Here is a 17,858-nt window from a genome sequence, read left to right as displayed (position 1 = left end):
CTGCAGTGTCAGCATTTGGATATGGGGTGAAGGGGGGAGCTTTGTTTAATGAGAGAAACTAGGGCGTTTGGTAACCTGTGAAGAATCCTAGGTATTTATGTCCCAGATACATGCATATTGGAGAAGGGCATGGCAACCCACTCCAGTATTCTTGCCTGGAGAATCCCATGGACAGAGGAGCCTGGCGGGCTACAGTCCATGAGACCACAAAGAGTCGGACATGATTGAGCGACTAACACTGTACGCATATGTTCATGAGGACACCCACACACCTGTAACCTAACTATCCTGGTTTGGCGAGGCTGGTTAAGTGAATTGTCCTGTCCATACACTAGAGTTCTTGCAGATAGTCAAAAGAATAAGAACTTTCTGCAACTCCTGTTATCAGGCCATCCCAAGATTTATTTTGTAAAATGCAAAATAGGGTATTAAAACTGTATTAAAAACAAGAAGACAGATATCTCAAAAATAACGTATGCCGACATATCTTTTTTGGCGGGGGGGGGGGACGAAAGAATGATCATGAAATTGGTAATTAATAAGAAATTCCCTCTAAGGTGAGGGACTGGGGCACAAGATGGGGTGAATTTTTTTCACAGTATTTTTTCTTTAGTGCTTGAGTCTTTTAAACTATGCACATGTATTTTTTTTTTTATGGTTAATCATGCCAACATTTTTTTTATTACTTAGCAAGATATAGAGAAAAAAATTAAGCAATACTAACACTTGTGCATCTATAAGTATTACCAAAATAAGCAAATCACCCCACCTCTCCTACTGGCCCTTTTATTCTGGTTTTTTTTTTTTTTTATTAGAGTGTAGTTGTTCAACAGTGTTGCCTTGGTTTCAGGTGTTCAGCAAAGAGTGAGTCAGTTATACATAGATCCACTCTGTTTTTTAGATTCTTTTCCCATATAGGTCATTACTGAGTATTGAGGAGAGTTCCCTGTGTTATACAGAAGATTTTTTATCTATTTTTGTATTTTAAAAATAAAAGTCATTCAGAAGGATTCATCTGAGAGAGAGGTTGAGTAATCAGAGGAGAGAGGGAAGTGACTGCCTCCCTCCTCTGTGCCCAGGACCCCTAGACCCTTGATTACACCACCGACCAGAGCTTCAGAAATCAAGCATGTTTTTACTTCAGATGAGTTTTGGTGATATTCCATCATGACCAGCCCCCGCATCTATTGCTGGATAGCAAATGACCCCAAAACAACGTGGGCTCCCTCACAGCATCTGTGTGTCTGCACGGGCTCACCAGGGTGCCCCTCGAGGCTGTGATCGAGGAGTTGACCGGGCCTGCAGGCGTCTCACGGCTGACCGGAGCGGGGGTCCCCTCCCAGGCTCTCAGCCTCAGGGCTGGGACATCTGTCCCTCACTGTGTGGGCCCCTCCACGGGGCTGCGCGTACCCGGCCGCCGACTCCCATCAGAACCAGCGAGTGAGAGAGGGGCCCCCAGGATGGAAGCACAGCCTGTTTGCGATCTTGTCTCTGGAGTGACGTCCCCTCACTGTGCTGTGCTCTGTGGTCTAAGGTGAGTCCTGGGTCCAGCCAGCACTCCGAGGGGCGTTTCCACAGGCAGCGGCTGTTACGGGGCCATCTCACAGACTGCCCACCATCGACCGTGGCTCGGTGGGACGCTGGTTGACATGGTCCCGTGGTACCCCAGTTCATCAAAATCACATCTGCCATGAACGTGAGGGAAGTGTGCGGGCATCACTGTCTGCTTTTCCTCAGAAGAGCCAGCTGTTTCATCATCCGGCGGTGATGCTTAAGGGACTCCCAGCTGTTTTTACACTTTCTGAATTCTGTCAACTTGATAACATCTGGAAAGTTGGATAAAATAGGAAATGACCATCACCTCACCCTTCAAAATCATCAGGGAACATTCTCCTGTACTATGTAAGATAAAGGCTTTGTTTTTAGAAAATATATATGGATGTGCCTAGGGGCATGGGGGGGTGCTGTCTACAACTTACTCTCAAATGATTAAGAAAAAGGTAATATAAAGAGAATGATCAAGCAGAGTGCAAAGCAGAACTAGCTGGTAAATCTGAGTAAGGGTCTTTTATTTAAGATCTCTGTAGTCTGCTTGCAGTTTTTTGTCAGTTTTTTTAGTTTGTAAAATTCTCAAACCTGCTAGATGAACACTGCAAGTGGGAACTCACTTTATGAAAGATCATCAGGTACAGACTGCTGATGACTGACCATCAGGGTTTGGGTCTCACTGCCTGAGAACCCCCCTCACTTTGCTCCAAAGCTGCCATCAGATCTCTGTGGTTGTAAGTGGGCTTCTGCTTCTGTGCTAAAGGAGGTCATCTGCAGGCTGTTCATCCCCTCACCAGAGCTTCAGCTCTCCCCGAGCCCTAGAACTGGCCCTCTGAGGGCACAGGGATTCTGACGCTGAAGCCTCAGGAAGAAAAGAGTGCCTTGGGAGGTGTCTGTGGTCACCGTGAAGGGCAGGCGCCATTGGTCCCAGCACAGAGCTGTGCGTCTGCTCCACTGCCCTTCAGGCTCACCCACAGATCGGGACACATCTTGATCACCCCCCTTGCAGGGGACCCTGCCCTGGAGCCTGCCGTCTGGGGCTGTCATGCCATCTCCTACAGTGGGAGACTCTGCACCCAGGCATGGCAAAGCAGGAGCACGGGTGTGGGCCGGCACCGCCCGTTGGCAGCCAGGGGGCTTTGTGGAAGGTGCGACACCTGTGTGTCTTTGAAGAGCAGCAGGAATTCACAGGTTGCTGTAAAGCGGTGGGACCTGGAGACTGGCCGCCAGCCGCCAGGTGCTAGTCCAGGAGGTGAGAGCCGAGCACGGCCTGCCGCCCTGCCCTTGGTGTTGAGGGCAGGGGAGAAGGAGGCAGGGAGGGGACTCGAGGGCCCAGAGAAGGACCCGAGAGGCAGGTTCAAGGGCCAGGCCTGTGTGTCAGCCTGGCCAGAAGCCCAGGGGTCTCCTACTGGCTTCCGGGAGCTGCAAGTTCTTCCCAGCACAGAGCATGCCAGGCTGGGTGGGCTGGAGACCGTCAGTGGGTCAGTGGGACTCGGCTTCCTGGAGGGCGAGGAGCCGTCCCTGGAGGGTGGGGCTCCGGCGCCGTGGGGCGAGCTTGAGTATGCAGCGTTGTTTGAAAAGAGCTATTGTCTCCTTGTGTCGAGGCCTCTGGGCCCCGACTCACCCACTGTTGGTTTTGTTTCATTTCTGTCCAGCACATGCTTTCCTCTTGTGGTCACCATCACTTCCTCCTAGCTCAGGACACGTGGCTGTGCGTGTACCCAGGGCGTCACTAGCTTTCTAGCTCACCAGGGGAAGCCTTCCTACTGACACCAGTTCCTTTTTGAAAACAGGAATGCTGAGGCCTTGACCCCAGCTTATTTTATTAGTCATTATGGATGTTATTCTCTTCCCTTCCAGTCATTTCTTGCCCATCTAATTAAGCCTATATGAATAAGAGCATTTTTTCTGCGTGGCTTGCCATGTACTTACCTGGAATGCTTGGTTCAAAGGGTAAAAAACATATATGCCCACAACCTGAACAACTGCGTGACTGTTTGGTGCAAGCTGGTTTGTTCTGATTGTCCAAAACAACTTATGGAAACACTGGTTTGATTGCCTCTTCTAGAGCCACATAACTTATCTGTGAATCAGCCGTGGGCTTTGCTGGAGACAACAGATATCACTCCACCCAAACCTGGCCGAGTGCTCCTAAAACATTTAACCTGTCTTAACAAAATGACTTGCAGGTCGTTCAGGGTAACAGGCAGAAATCGTATTTTATGAATTCTACCAGGGGAGTCCCTGTTAGCAAATGGCTTCTCTCTCAGGCTGTCTGCTCTTCTTGGCTTCACACAAGAAAATAGTGACGATGGTAGAGGAAGAACTGAATAGGTGAAGACTTGTTTAATTCAACACATATTGCATGCAGCAGCTCATGTTTCTAAATGACAAAGTGAGGAGGCTGAGTTCTGACCCACTCCAGACCATGTGATTTTTTGGTTAGAACTTTTGTCAGAAACAAAGTCTGAGGCGTAAGCAGGATTGTACTGGCTGATGGATTAACCCAAGAGGGGACCGTGATCTCTTTTTCCAAAGGTCACACTAAAGAGAGCACTGACCACATGGACTGGATGCTCTGATCACACTGGGGTCTTGGGTTCTTTGCTGTCAAACACCTAGAGTACAGGTCTGCGGAGAAGTCATTTCTAATTCACGAACAAAGCTGTGCTGTGTCCCGAGGCAGGTGTTTCTGCCGTGTACACACAGTTAAGCTGGTTCCTCTAACAAAGGCCAGTTCTGGGCATCAGTATAAAAGAGGAAGTGGGGAAGCCACAGACGTGTCCCGTGCGGGTGGGTGCTCTGGGTTCTCAGGATGGATGTCACGGTGGTGTGTCACTGCAGTTCTCTCTAGAACAGAGCCTCTAGAACTCTAGAACAGTTCTCTCTAGGACAGAGCTGTGGGGGCCGGCCCATCAGTTCCAGTACCTCCTGCCACCCCCTGCCCCCCGAGGGATGCAGGTGACGGGGAATTCAAGTGGAATGAAGATGTAGAGGCAACACGGGGCCTCGTCCTTGTTCACGAGGCTTAGAGGTGGGAATTAGCCGTTTTGAGGAAAAGGAAGTTAAGAGAATGAAGGCTCACATGTCTGCCTAATACAGTGTTTTTCTTGCAGAAAGATTGATCAAGCATCAGCCATTTCTGGCCCCACCTTGACCCAGGCTCTTCAGAAGGGGCGTTGGTGCCAGCAGCAGCACTCATCAACAGGCATGCAGCTGGCCATTCCTAACCCTAGGGGTGGAGGCAATAAAATCAGAGTCAACACAGTGATTATGGCCTTGGTTTTAGTCATCACGTTGACTTTTAGATATTACGATGACATGCATGGAGGATATAGATATTGTGTTGATCAAAGGACCACACCCCATGTAGATGGGAGAAAACCCAGCACTGCCAGGGACGCTGCTGTGGGGGATGGGTGCTCTGGCGCCTAGTCTCCTGAAGTCATGCCGAAGTCATGCCTGTGATGGGGGAAGAGCTTCTGCAGCCGGGGATCGGGGCCAGAAAGGGGCGCGGCCGCCGTGGGCACAGAGGCAGCCACTGCTCTCTCCTGGTGGCAGCCAGCTGTGTTTTCTTAGATGAAGCGCTGTTCTCCCTTGATATTTAAGAAAAATGTTTAAATTTTTAAAAATTCTTGGTTGAAGCCCTGGTGTGGGCAGTGGACGGTCTCCTCTGTGTCATTTAGTGGACTGTTTGTGTCAGCCTTTTGTTTTCTGAACTCTGGTTTTTTCCTTCCTGCCACAGTGAAGACCCATCCCCGAGTCATCTCATGAGACTCGGGACTCACGGAAGGAGCTAGTGGACGGGGAGGCTTCTGTGGAGCGGCCCCCTGTGGAAGGGTGCTGTAATCCTTGCGTCCTCGCCCATCCATGCCTTGCGCCCCAGCCTGAACCCTGAGCCTGGGGGTGTTACTGCCCATTAAAGATGAGGACTGAGAGATCATGCCACGGCCTTGGCTGGTTCTAGACTCCTTGGATCTCGCGTCCCTGGGAACCTGAGTGACCTGTGTACTTCCAGGGGGTTCCTGACCTCGACAGACCGGTACTGCAGGAGAGCCCCCTGTCCACCCTCTGCCCCTAGGCTTGCAGACAGGAAGGGCACCCCCTTCCTCCCAAGCCTGTATCTAGATCAAGAGGCGGCTACTTCCTGTGCACATCTTGTCCAGAAGTGCCTCTTGGAGACCAGATGCTCTGGGTCACTGGGTTGGTGTCCTTGGCAGCGTTGTGGGCTGATGGTAACAGATCAGACTGGCAACCTCTCCCTTCTGATAAACAGCCCAGGATCATGCTGTAGCACAGCCTGAATGATTTCCTCCTGCACTTCAGTTTACAGGATAACATCACACCCAGAGATCTAGTTACTACAGTGAGTGTTGCCTTTAAAAAAGGAACTCCATTTTTTACAAGAAAGTTGGTCATGAGTTCTCTGATTTGGGAGTCACTGCACTAGTTTTACATTATTACTTGCCAAAATACAAAATGCTCTTTTCCCTTTCTTACACAGAATAGGTGTCACCTTTGTCTTTTCTGTCCTGCCGTTTTGGGCCATCCCTATGATGTCACTCTTGCCTCTGATATGGCAACGATGCACGTTACATGATGCAATGTTCCAGAAGTATTCTTCATGATTTTTATATATATTATTTCCTCATGATTAGTCGTAGCTTGTTTTTGATCTTACGGGCACTGATTCTTTTTATTTCCAGATAACCCTTCTCTCTCACAGACGCCATCTGCATTCTGACCTTATCCCGCACTGTGGGGCCCACTGCTCCGGGCCCGAGTGGCCAGGGTTAAGGTGTCATCCACCTAAGCAGGCCTCGCCCCCTGTCCTGCTGCCCCCCTTGGTGGGTGTCCCCGAGGCCGTCCAGAGCCCAGCGTTCTTACTCTCCACTCCCATGTCTCGCTGTGTCCAAATTACATCCACTCAACTCAGTGGCCTTTTAAGCATCTGTTATCGCTTTTCTCATTATCCAGTAAAGGAGACACGGCTTATCTTAACCTGTCCTGTTCCTGGGTGATTCCTAACAGCCGGACTCCCCCCACCACCCTCACAGGTGTTGAGTAAGTGGCACTTTGTTGCCAGTTTTAGGTTTGCTCGTTCTTTATGTTTCCCTCCATTGAGATGCTCCCTCAAGCCGTTTGCCTGTCACTAGTTTTCTTTTCCAAGTTTTAGCCACTCAAGTGCTTGTGCTTTGCCAACTAACTTCCCCGCCACATTTTCCACTTTCTTATTCTTGTGCCCTTTAGAAGCCTTTCTTTAAAACATACTCAAATGGATTTCCGTGCTTTTTATTAACTCTTGAACTTTCCAGAATTTTAAGCAAATTTTAAAATCTTGATTCAGTTTGTGCTTAAAGGTCAGGGTAGGGTAAACATGATGTGTTCTAGAGCTGGACTCCCCTAGTTTAGAGAGATTTAGCTGAAGCAGAAAAAATCTGGGCCAGGTGGGACAGAACAAAATTTCAGCCTCACCTAGCATTTCCAAAATGCAGGCAAACCTTCACAGGATGGAAGTGTGATTCATTGGAATCCGAATCTCACAGCATGGGCGAACCCAGTGGATAGTGGGATGATGTTATAGGTGGTCCAAGAGCAGCCCAGAGCTAGCAGGCTATCAAGCAGGAGCCGGGCAACTCAGGCTAGCAGCGCGGGCTCTGGAGCCAGGACTGGGCGCAAACCCCCTCTGAACTGTGCGACCTCGGGCAGGATTTGTAACTTCCCTGTGTCTCTTGTTTAAAATGTTGATAATGGTGTGCCTCTCATAGTGCAGTTACAAGGAGCAAATAGTGTATGTACCTTGTATGTAATGTAAGTAAGCCTGAGCCCCACTGCCCGCAGAAAACAATCTATACAGAGTGTGTTCGCCCTGTGCTGAGGCCCAGGCGCCCATGGATGCATCTGCTAAGATTTCTCACTGAGTGATTTCGTGTGGATTTTGGATAAGTGGTAAGGATCAGTTAACTTGGAGGAAGTATCAGCACCTGCTGTGTCTAAGTGTTGTTTGTTGTTCAGTCGCTCAGTCTGACTCTGCCACCCCATGGACTGCAGCATGCCAGGCCTCCCTGTCCTTCAATATCTCCCGGAGTTTGCTCAGACCCATGTCCATTGAGTCAGTGATGCCATCCAACCATCTCATCTTCTGCTGCCTTCTTTTCCTTTTGCCCTCAATTTTTCCCCAGTATGAGGGTCTTTTCCACTAAGTCAGCTGTTTGCATCAAGTGGCCAGTGTTGATCACTGTTAATTAAGTTACAGGTGGGTAACAAATGTAATAAACATTAAAAGTTATGTCACCAAAGCAGGAGGAAAAAAGAGGTTTTGACATAGAAGTAGAGTTAGAAATGCAGGAGATGGGGAGGAGCGGGGAGGTCAGGAGTGAGACGCCCATGAAGCTGGCACAGAGGAGCGCGTGTGAAGCGCAAGGACGCGGACTCCGCCTGAGCCCCACTGCCTGCGGGAAACTGTGTTCAGAGTGTGTCTGCCCTACACGGGGCCCAGGCGCCTGCGGAGGTGTCTGTAGAGACACCTGTACTCTGGATTTATCCCTCTCACCCACCTTACCCTTGGTAACCATGTTTTGTTTTAATTTTATTGAAGGGTAGTTTATTTACAGTGTTGTTAGTTCCTGGTGTTCAGCAGAGTGATTCAGTTACATGTGTATATATATTCTTTTTCATGTTCTTTTCCATTGTGGTTTATCGCAGGATATTACTGAATATAGTTTCCTGTGGTATACAGTAGGTTCTCATTAGTTACCGACTTTATATACAGTAGTGTGTGTAAGACAGTGCCAACCTCACAGATCATCCCATTCCATCCCCTTAGAATCTGTAAGTTTGTTCTCTGCATCTGTCTCATTTCTGCTTTGCAGACAGGTTCATCTGTACAATTTTTCTGGATTCCACATAGAATCCATATTATATGACTTTTTTCTGACAGTCTCTAGGCATATCTACATCTCTGCAAATAGCACTATTTTGTTCCTTTTAAGGCTGAGTAATATTCTGTTGTATATATGTACCACATCTTTATCCATCCCTGTAGATGGACATTTAGGTTGCTTCCATGTCCTGGCTATTTTAAGTGCTTCAGTGAACACTGGGGTGTATGCATCTTTTTGAATTATTTTTTTTCCACATATATGCCCGGGAATAGGACTTCTGGGTCATAGGGTAGTTCTATTTTTAGTTTGAGGAACTTCCATACTATTTTACGTAGTGGTAGTAGGAATGTAAATTGGTATAAACAGTGTAGGAGCGTTTCCTTTTCTCTATATCCTCTCCAGCATTTATTGTTTGTAGATTTTTTTTTTTATGATGGCCATTCTGACTGATGTGAGGTGATTTAGTTTTGATTTGCATTTCTCTAACAATTAGTGATGTTGAGCATCTTTTCATGTGTTGATTGGCCATCTGTATGTCTTCTTTGGAGAAATATTTGCAAATGAAGCAACCAACAAGGATTAATATACAAAACATACAAATAGCTCATGCAATTCAGGATCAAAATACCCAAACAACCCAATGAAAAAAATGGGCCTAAATAGACATTTCTCTGAAGAAGACACCATCACTTTTAATCTGTGTGTCTTTCGTTCTAAAGTGAGTCTCCTGTAGGCAGCATGTTGTAGGTTCTTGTTTTATTATTCAGTCTGTCACTCTGTGTCTTCTGATCGAAGCTTTTAGTCCACTGACATATAAGATGGGTCTGTATTTGTTGACATTTTAAACCTTGTTTTCCACTTGATTTTATATTTCTTCTTTGTTCTTTTCTTCCCTTTGTGGCTTGATAATTTTCTTTTGTATTATGCTTGAGTTCTTAATGATTTTTGTGAGTCTAGTGTATGTTTTTGATTTGTGGTTGCCCTGGTTTTCAAATTCATTAATTATCTCATTTATTATTATGTCTGCTTGCTTTAGACTGATAGTCCATGTGCACTCTTTGCTCTCCATTCTAAAAGATGTATATTTTCCTACTCCCCTCCTCCACATTTTGTGATTCTAATGAATCACAAAAAATCACAAAATTACATCTTGTAGTTGATAGATTTTTTGTGTGTGAAATTGATTATGTGCTGGCTTATTTAACTGATCTTCAATCCTTTTATGTATCTGCCTTTCCTAATGTGACTTTCCCTTTCCTATAGGTTCTTGCTTTTTTTCTATTTAGAGAACACCTTTCAGTGTTTCCTTTAGGATAGGCTTAGTATTGCTGTATCCTTGCAGTTTTTGCTTGTCTGAGAAATTCTTTCCCTCTCCTTTTGTTCTAAATGATTATCTTTCTGAATAGTGTCCTAGGTTGCAGAGTTTTCAGGCCAGAGAGTGGTAAGACACATTCAGCGCTTCTGCAGAGAAATTAGCTGATAGCCTTATGGGGGCTCCCTTGTAACTGACTTTTTCTCTTGCTGCCTTTAAAATCCTGTTTAACTTTTGGCATTTTAATTATGATACATCTTGGTGTGGGTCCATGTGGATTCATCCTGTTTGGGACTCTATTTCTTTCACCTGGATACCTTTTTCCTTCTTCAGGTTTGGGAAGTTTTCAGCCGTAATTTCTTCAAATACATTTTTGATCCACTTTTCCCTTTCTCTTCCTCCCGAAATTCCTATAATGCATAGGTTGGCATGCTTCAGTATTATCTTTTATACTTAATGTGTTTCTTTCATTTTTTTCATCTGTCTTTGTCTGCTGTTCTGATTGGGTGATTTCTGTTACAGGTCACTTATTGGTTCTTCTGAATTACTTAGTTTGCTGGTTTTTAACCTTGGTAACTGAGTTGTCTGATTTTGATTGGCTCTTCCTTATGGTTTCTAGTTCCTTGTTACAGGATCTACATTTCTACTGATAGCCTTCTCAATTCCTTCAGCATTTTTATTACCTCCCTTTTGAACTTGGGGGCCTGCTAGATTGGAAAGGTCTGTTTGTTCTTTCAGGGGATTTCTCTTAAGCAGGAGTAGTTCCTCTACTTTTTCATTTTATATGTATTTCTTTTTCTCTATAAATTTAGGAGAAACAGTGATGTACTATGAAAGACCATGTTTATGTGGGACCACCCCTCTGTAGAACTATTTCTGGTGCAAAGGCTATATTTGTTGTGGACACCAGCCGTGGCTTTGGCTCAGGCTATGCTGGCCACTATCCCCTTGATGCGGGGGGTGTGCCTGGTGCTGTGATGATCAGGGCCTCCTCTTTGCTGGCCACTGCCCCATTGGGGGTTAGGGTTTGCTCCCCAGTTGTTGGAGTAGAAGCCCCCAGACCCAGTGCTGAGCTGCAGGGAGAGGGAGGTGGGACTGAAACGCTCCTGCTGGGATAGGCAACTCTGAGACGCTGCCCGCCACCCAGTATGCACAGCCACAAAACTGACCTAGTCTGTGCATCAGCTCCTCCTGCCTCTGGCATGCTCACACTCACACCGTATGAGCTCCTGCAACCCGTGAAAGCTCCGCCACACCGTGAGCACGCTGACAACAAGGCTTGCAGGGCAGACCCGCACTCTGGACCACACCCCCAGGCACGTGCCCAACAGCAGGCGCGGGTCTCGGGCTGGGAAGTGCGGGGGTGCGGCTGCTGTGAGTCCTCTCTCTGCTGGCAGCCAGCGCACACTCCTCGTGGGCAAAGTCCAGGCCCCTGCAGCCTCCCCTCTGTCCCGGCACGGGAGGTTCCCGAGGTGAGGAAGCCTGTCCTCTTCCACAGCTCCCTCCCTTGGGCCACAGGCCCCACCTGCATTCTCCCTGCCCTGGTTTTTTCCTTTAGTCTTACCAGGTTACATGGGGGTCTTTCTTTCAGCGCTGGGTATTTGAGATCTGCCTGCTCTCAGCTGGTGTTCTGTGAAAATTGTTCTAGTTTTAAGTGTAGTTTTGATGTATTTGTGGGTGGAGTGAACTCTGCGTTCTTCTACTTCACCACCTCAATCTCCTCCTCCCAAACGATTTAAGTAGACATTAGTTTTAAGTCAAACTGACACTTATGGTCCCCAGGGTCAGCTCCTGCAGTTACTGAACTTGTGGACACCACACCTCACTGGGTGGGGGAGCTGGGTTTGGACCTTCTTGGTTCCCAGCAGGGACCAAGCTGATATCAGGCGACTTTCCCATCATCCTCTTTCCCCCAGCTCTACCTGCAGATCCCCCTTCCCTTCACCAGAGCCAGCCCTGAAGGCTTGGGGAGCTCAAAGACCTGTCCCAACCAGGAGAGAACCTGCAGGGCTGGACCCAGGTCTGCCCGGTTACCAGGCCAGGCCACCAGCTGGACTCTGACGTCCTGGCACTTGACATACAGCCCGTATCACGGCGTGTGCTCTGTGGTCCCAGACATGTGGCTGGGTTCAGAAAATGATGCGAACTTCAGGAAGGTGGGTGTCTCACTCACCCCTGTTGTTCTCGCTGTCCTCTCTTGGGCTCCTGCAGGCCCTGGGGTGGAGTCAGGAGAGGAGACGCTGGACACTCCACAGAAAACGGAGAACCCGACAGCTTGAGTACAGTCCAGGAGTTACAGGAGACGGGGACATGATGGAGACGCGTCCTCCGGGCTGAGTGTTCCGGGAGGAGCCAGGCTGAAGGGCAGAGCTCAGTGGCAGGGCCGGTGAGGCAGACGGGGAAGGAGCTGGTGCTTGGGAAGCAGAGCCAAGGCTGCAGGGTGAGAGAGAGAAAAGGGGGACTTGAGTCTTAGCCCCGAGTCTTTGGGAAGCCCCTCGAGTGGCGTGTTTCTGGCCCCCTGTTCTAAACATGGCTCCGGTGGGGGCTTCTGGGAGGTGGTTTCAGGGCAGGAGGGGCAACAGTCCTGAAGTGGGAGGAGGCGGTGTGCTTGGCGGGGAGGGGCAGGGAGCCATCCGTGGTGACGTCTCGGGTTTGGGGCTGAGCGGGGAGGTGCTACTCGTTAGAGGGGCTTGTCTCTAGGTCTCTCAGACAAAGCTCACCTTTGTGAAAACAGGTACGTCAGAAGGCCTGCTCTCTGCTTTCCTTTCTTCACTGAACGGCAGACCCTCGCTTAGTCTGTCCTGACTCGAACTGCACGATCTCAAGCTAGTGACACGGGCGGAGGAGACAGGCGCGTGGTTGCCGGCAAGCGGGGCAGAGCTGTGGACAGCGGAGGCCCCGGTCCTGCTCCCCTCCTGCCCACTTCACACCCCACCCCCACCTTACCTGCCCAAGTGGCTTCCTTCCAGGTAGTGCTTCTCCACCCCAGCTGCATGAGAAAATCACCTGGGGGAGCCTTCCTAACCCTCATGCCCCCGTTAAATCAGAACGGGGGGGCAGGGGAAGCAGGGGTGGTGGCCTGCAGCATTTGAGGGAGAGGAACGTGCAGGGTCCTTCTCAGGGAAGGGGTAACAGAGCAGCTGCTACCAAACTGACTTCCTGAGTCAGGTGAAGAGAAGGATCCCGAAAGTGACCATGGGTCAGCGAGGGAGTCTCTGCGGCGCCGTGTCTGTGGACGTGCGGAGCAGTGCAGGTCTCGGACAGCACTTCTCTACTTCGCAGGGAAGAGGGATCCTGTCACTCACCTTGTCTCAGGTGAAGCTGCACATTTGGCCAACACACTTAGTGAGTTGGTTCCTGTTAAGAGGCAGACCTCTGAGATACTGCAGGTTTCGTTCCAGACCACTGCAGTAAAGCAAGTTGTGAATTTTTCTTTTTCTCCTGTATATAAAAGTAATGTTTACACTGTAGTGTGGTCTATTAAGTGTAATTGCATTATGTCTTAAAAAAATGTACATAACCTTAAAAAATAATGCTGTTCAAGAAATGCCATCAACAGAAGTGTTCATTCAACACAGGACTGCCCACAAACCTTCAGTTTGTTTAAAAAAAAAAAAGCAAAAAACAGTACCTGCGAAGCACAGTAAAAGGTCTGCCTGTATAATCATTGCTAATGATGATGCCAAAAATCAGTCTGTGCTTTTTAAAGAATAATTTGGAACATGAGTGTTTTAATGACTTGTGAGTTGAGGAAAATTTCGTTTGCTCTTCATTCTCATGTTTCTTAATGGGGAAGAAGTCAGCATTATTGTCCTGCTTATATTTTTAAAGGTTTTGATTCTAAAGTCCCCAAAGAAGCCAGCTATTTTTTTAAGGGAATGAGGTTGCTCCTTCCCACCCCACCCTCTTCAGCAGGGCAGCTGAAGCGCCCTCACCAAACAGCTGAGCTGCTGTGGGGTCCACCCCAGCACTCTCAGCATGGACTGTGGTCTGGACCTGCCCAGTGACCCAGTTTGCTTTCTGGTAAAAGATGGCAGACCACAAATCAGATGCCAGGCCTGGGTTTGTCCATGGAGGAACTTGGAGGGCCTGGTAAAGTTCAGAGAGTCCTGGCTCCCCCTACAAACCATCATGATGGTATTTTATCATCTCAGGGAGGGACCGAGTGTGCATTTAACAAGGTCCAGGGACCACAGCACCAAATAATCATCAACAAGTTTCCTTCAGATCAGAACTTTTATGCTTCTAGAGTCAGTTCTGCTAAAGCCCCCCATTTCACTGGAAGGCAAGGAGGATGTGGGCAGTTTCATGAGGAGTTCCGTGACCACACACTGTGAGAGGATACAGACCTGTGAGCAGTGAGAGCAACTGGGTGACCCGGGGGCCACGTGGCCTCCAACCCCATCTCTCAGGCAGCAGCCGTGGAGGCCTGCCCCGACTGTGCAGGGAAGGCTGGCGCATCGCTCACTGACCTCCCATGCGGTTTAACTCTTCCCTTTGGGCAGGCGGGCTGTGGCAGTGTGTTTCCTCTTAGGCTTGTCTTTAGGGTCTTAAGGTCTGGTCCTACTCTCTGCTCAGCATATCCAGCTGGGGGTGTGGAAGACAAGGGGGAGACAGGCTGAGCCCCAGCTCCTCACCCACCACGGACAATGTGGCCTTTGGGGATCACAAAGCTCCATGAGATAGATGGAGCCCTGCGGGACCTGGGGTAGGAGCCGGGTCAGGGGGAGGGCTGGCCCAACCCAGGGGCCAAGGGGATGGAGGGTCCCGGCTGAGGTCGCTACCTTGGATCCAGCCACGCAGTCCACTGTGGACCCTGCCCTCAGCAGAGCAGGCACTGCAGGTGGGGGTCACCCAGCCCGCTGGGTTCAGAGTCTCTTCCCAAGCCTTGGAGCTGGAAAAAGAGGCATCTCCAGAATTAGGTCACTTGCAGCAGGGTTGTTCAGGGGAGAGGGCTTATCCCCAGCCACACACACAGATGGGGCTGCTGTCTGCACCTGGAGGGGAACCTCAGAGGTGCCTTTCAATCAAAACTCGTGTCATCAAAACCCATTGTGGAGATTTCCCTGGCAGTCCAGTGGTTAAGACTTCGCCTTCCAGGACAGGGCATGCAGGTTCAATCCCTGGTCAGGGAGCTAAGGTCACAGGCCAAAAAACCATAACATAGAAACAGGAGCAGTATTGTAACAAACTCAATAAAGACTTAAAAAAAAAAACAACACCTCATTATGATTTTCCTTCTCAGGTGGAGAAGGACTCCTGGCTGTATGATTCTGTGAGAAAACCTGGGAATATTTTATCCTCATCAGTTTAGATTTTAATTTCTGATGGCTACTCATCAAATTCTGCCCCTCAACCCCTTTTTCGCTCTCATGAAAAGACGTTTGAAAAGGTCTCCTAAACCCAGGGCAAGAGAGATGAGGACTATCTGGAGTGAAGGGGGCCTCCTGAGTTACTGGAGATCTAGAGGGGCCTTCAGAGCGGAGCAGGAGGCACAGACTCTGACTGACAGTCTGCAGAGGGGTCTCCTCCCAAAAGCGGAGGGAGTGTGCGTCGTGTCCAGGCGTGTGGCAGTCGGGGCTCCCAGGAGGGCAGCCGGGGACCCAGGCCCCAGCCGTGTTTGTGCTCAGAGTTGTGTTTTCTCCATAAGTAAATAGCTATTATCAAAAATCTGTGTGTGTGTGAAGTCAGATTCCAAAGGCGTAATTGATTCAGTCAACCGTGCAGAGCTGTACTCACGTTTCTAGCACCCATGGCAGAGGGGGCCGGGTGGGGCCCCAGGACTGGAGCCAGAGCGCTCCCTCCTTGCAGCCTATGGTCCTGGGTGCGGGCCCCTTCCTCGGACATGTCCCTCTGAGCCTTCACAGGGTGTCCCCGATGCTCCTGGATGTGGCTGTTGGAACAGAGGGCTGGTGAGACGTCCGCTCTTCTGGGGCCTCTGCTCTGGGCCAGGGACTTGAGAGGCAGTCACCCCAGCATCAGCCTGCAGGGTGTGCACCTCTCACCCAGGGGGCGGGTGTGACATGAGGCTCGGCGGTCACACTTCCGAGGTCACTCGGTGTGCAGGGGCAGAGCACGGACTTGGCCCCACGTCAGGCTCCAGCCCCCAGCCCTGTGGTTCCCCGCCTTCTCCTGGAGGTCCAGGGAGGAGGAGGTGCCAGCTGCTTCTCACTTCAGTGTCTGTAAAGGCCCCGCTGAGCTGGGCGCACACAACACATTCCACCCACACCTACCGTTTCCCGCTCCTCTGGGTTGGAAACAGGCTCCGGACTCGGCGGGACACCTCGGGCCGCATCAGTGGTCCCGGCTCCTCGGTTCCAAGTGTCCGTCCCTGGACCTGAAGGAGCAGCGCCAGGCGTCTCCCACAGAGTGTGTGCTGGGCGGCGCCCTGAGGGCCTCCACCCAGGCTCGCGTGGCTCACCATGTCCTGTTCTCTCAACAGCAGATGAAGCTCACAGCCGAGAACCTGAAAGAGGAATGCAGGGAAGGTGGGAAGGAGAAGGCGCCCTGAGGGTGGACCCACTTCCAGGCTCCTACCCGAGCCTCACACCCACTCCAGCCACCTGACCTTTCTCCAGTGCCACCAGGGCCCAGCCTCGCATATGGACCAGCCACCAGCTCCACACGCCACCCTCACGGTGACTGTTGGCCGATGGGGGTGGCATCCAGCCGAGCCCCCACTGGGAGAATGGGCGTCCAGTGAGACGGCGTTTCCACACCTGACTCTGTCCTGCAATAAGTTCACAAACCCTTCATCAACGGAAACTGCCCTCCGAGCTATTAAAGGCCCTGTGCACGTCTGTCGTCTCCTTCCGTGTGTGTAGACAGAGCAGCCCCTCTGCTCTGCGCCCGGTCGTGGAATGGGGGGCCCTGAGGGGAGCCACGGGCCGGGCCCGCCTGGAGGCTGGGCCCCTGCTAGAGCCTGTGGAAGCCCCGGGTGCTTGGACACAGCTGCGTGGGGGTGCGGGGTGCCCGAGGGGCTGCGGTGCTCTCACAGGCGCGGCGGCCCCCAGCCCAGCTTCCTTTCCCACCAACAGCTGCTCAAACCGCCCCAGGGCCCAGCCAGCCCTGCCCCACGGGGCCTGCGGAGCCGGGCATCACGGCCAGCGGGACCTTCCTGTGGGAAGCTGGGCGCTGCCGCCGGTCAGGGGAAGACGGGGAGGGTAGGCGGTCTCAACCAGTCTCCCTCGTTCCGGGGCCCGGCCCCTCGATCCCCGCCTTCTCATCCAGACGGGGGTGGCTGCAGCAGACCCGCTTCACATGGGTTTTTGGAAGCCTGACTCTCCCGTCTGCCACGTGTGGCTGTTCTGGGGGTCCTGCCAGCTCACCTTTACCAGTGTGGACACCCGTGGTCAGCCTTGCCCTGCCCACCTGGGCTCAGCCCCCTCCACGGCACAAGTCCTCCCTGGTGGATACTTTCTAGAACACGCTCCCGGGTCAGAACACCAGGGACTGGTAGCTTCCACTCCAGTCCTGAGCTCCCCAGAGCCGCCCCACAGTCCCAGCCAGGGTGCCCTGTGTTTCCTGGGAAAGGAGAAAGTTCAGATGGGTCCTTGGACCCAACTCCATCTCCCCCAGAGTGGGCTTTGGGGACAGTCACATGAGCACAGTTGGGTGGGGGGGGGTGGGTTCAGGGTGTGGACCCCATGGGCTCATCTCCCACCTGCGGGCTCCCAGCTGCTCCTGGCGGCCCTCCCCATCCCGCATCAGCATGGACCCAGCCTCCCTGCGCATGACTGTCCTTCCCAAAAGCCTGCCCTGCCCTTCCTCAGCCTGACCTGGCAGAACCCATCACTCAGCCAGCACTAAGGCAGTCCTGTTCGGGGCACAGGGGACCCGGGGGTCAGCCTGGATGCACAGGACCTACCTCCACTGGGGTGCGTTCCGGGGCTGCGGAGAAGATGGACATGGGAGCCGCTCCAGTGATGTCCACAGGGCTGGCAGGAAGTGGATCCGCGTGGGCCCGCCAGGCCCCGCAGCTCGTCTGCGTCCTGTGCTCAGAGAGGGCGGCGTCCGGCTCCTGGCAGGCGCCCGGGAGCAGGACTGGAACAGACCACGGTGCCCTCACAGGTGATGGTCTTGTCACCATAACTGACCTGAGACAGACCCGGGGG

The 17,858-nt window shown here is 51.2% G+C and overlaps 2 protein-coding genes across 11 annotated transcripts in view; one reads left to right on the top strand and one right to left on the bottom strand.

Moving 5' to 3' along the window:
• The window catches only part of ANO10 (anoctamin 10), a 245,179-nt gene extending 228,628 nt beyond the window's left edge, over window positions 1–16,551 (top strand). For 8 of the 10 annotated variants that reach the window (XM_070455525.1, XM_070455533.1, XM_070455526.1 and 5 more), the window contains one exon: window positions 16,187–16,551. In XM_070455525.1, the coding sequence (XP_070311626.1) occupies window positions 16,187–16,255 (69 nt within the window). In that variant the 3' untranslated portion in view covers window positions 16,256–16,551. Of the gene's footprint in view, window positions 1–4,664; window positions 4,820–16,186 lie in introns of those variants that run through there. The other 2 variants (XM_070455527.1, XM_070455528.1) reach the window with 2 other exon arrangements.
• Window positions 3,880–14,330, bottom strand: LOC110145190 (uncharacterized). The gene is made up of 5 exons (XM_070455536.1): window positions 14,094–14,330; window positions 13,050–13,185; window positions 12,465–12,624; window positions 11,918–12,177; window positions 3,880–4,780 (listed from the first exon to the last, which is right to left on the bottom strand). The coding sequence occupies exons 1-5, from the start codon at window positions 14,203–14,205 to the stop codon at window positions 4,750–4,752; spliced, it is 699 nt and encodes a 232-aa protein (XP_070311637.1). The 5' UTR covers window positions 14,206–14,330; the 3' UTR covers window positions 3,880–4,749.
• Window positions 16,552–17,858: the final 1,307 nt, after the last annotated feature.

This window comes from Odocoileus virginianus, chromosome 26 (assembly GCF_023699985.2).
Source record: "Odocoileus virginianus isolate 20LAN1187 ecotype Illinois chromosome 26, Ovbor_1.2, whole genome shotgun sequence".
In the NCBI taxonomy this organism is placed as follows: Eukaryota; Metazoa; Chordata; class Mammalia; order Artiodactyla; family Cervidae; genus Odocoileus; species Odocoileus virginianus.
The sequence above is the reverse complement of the archived record's forward strand: the minus strand, read 5'-3'. Positions and strand labels throughout refer to the sequence as shown.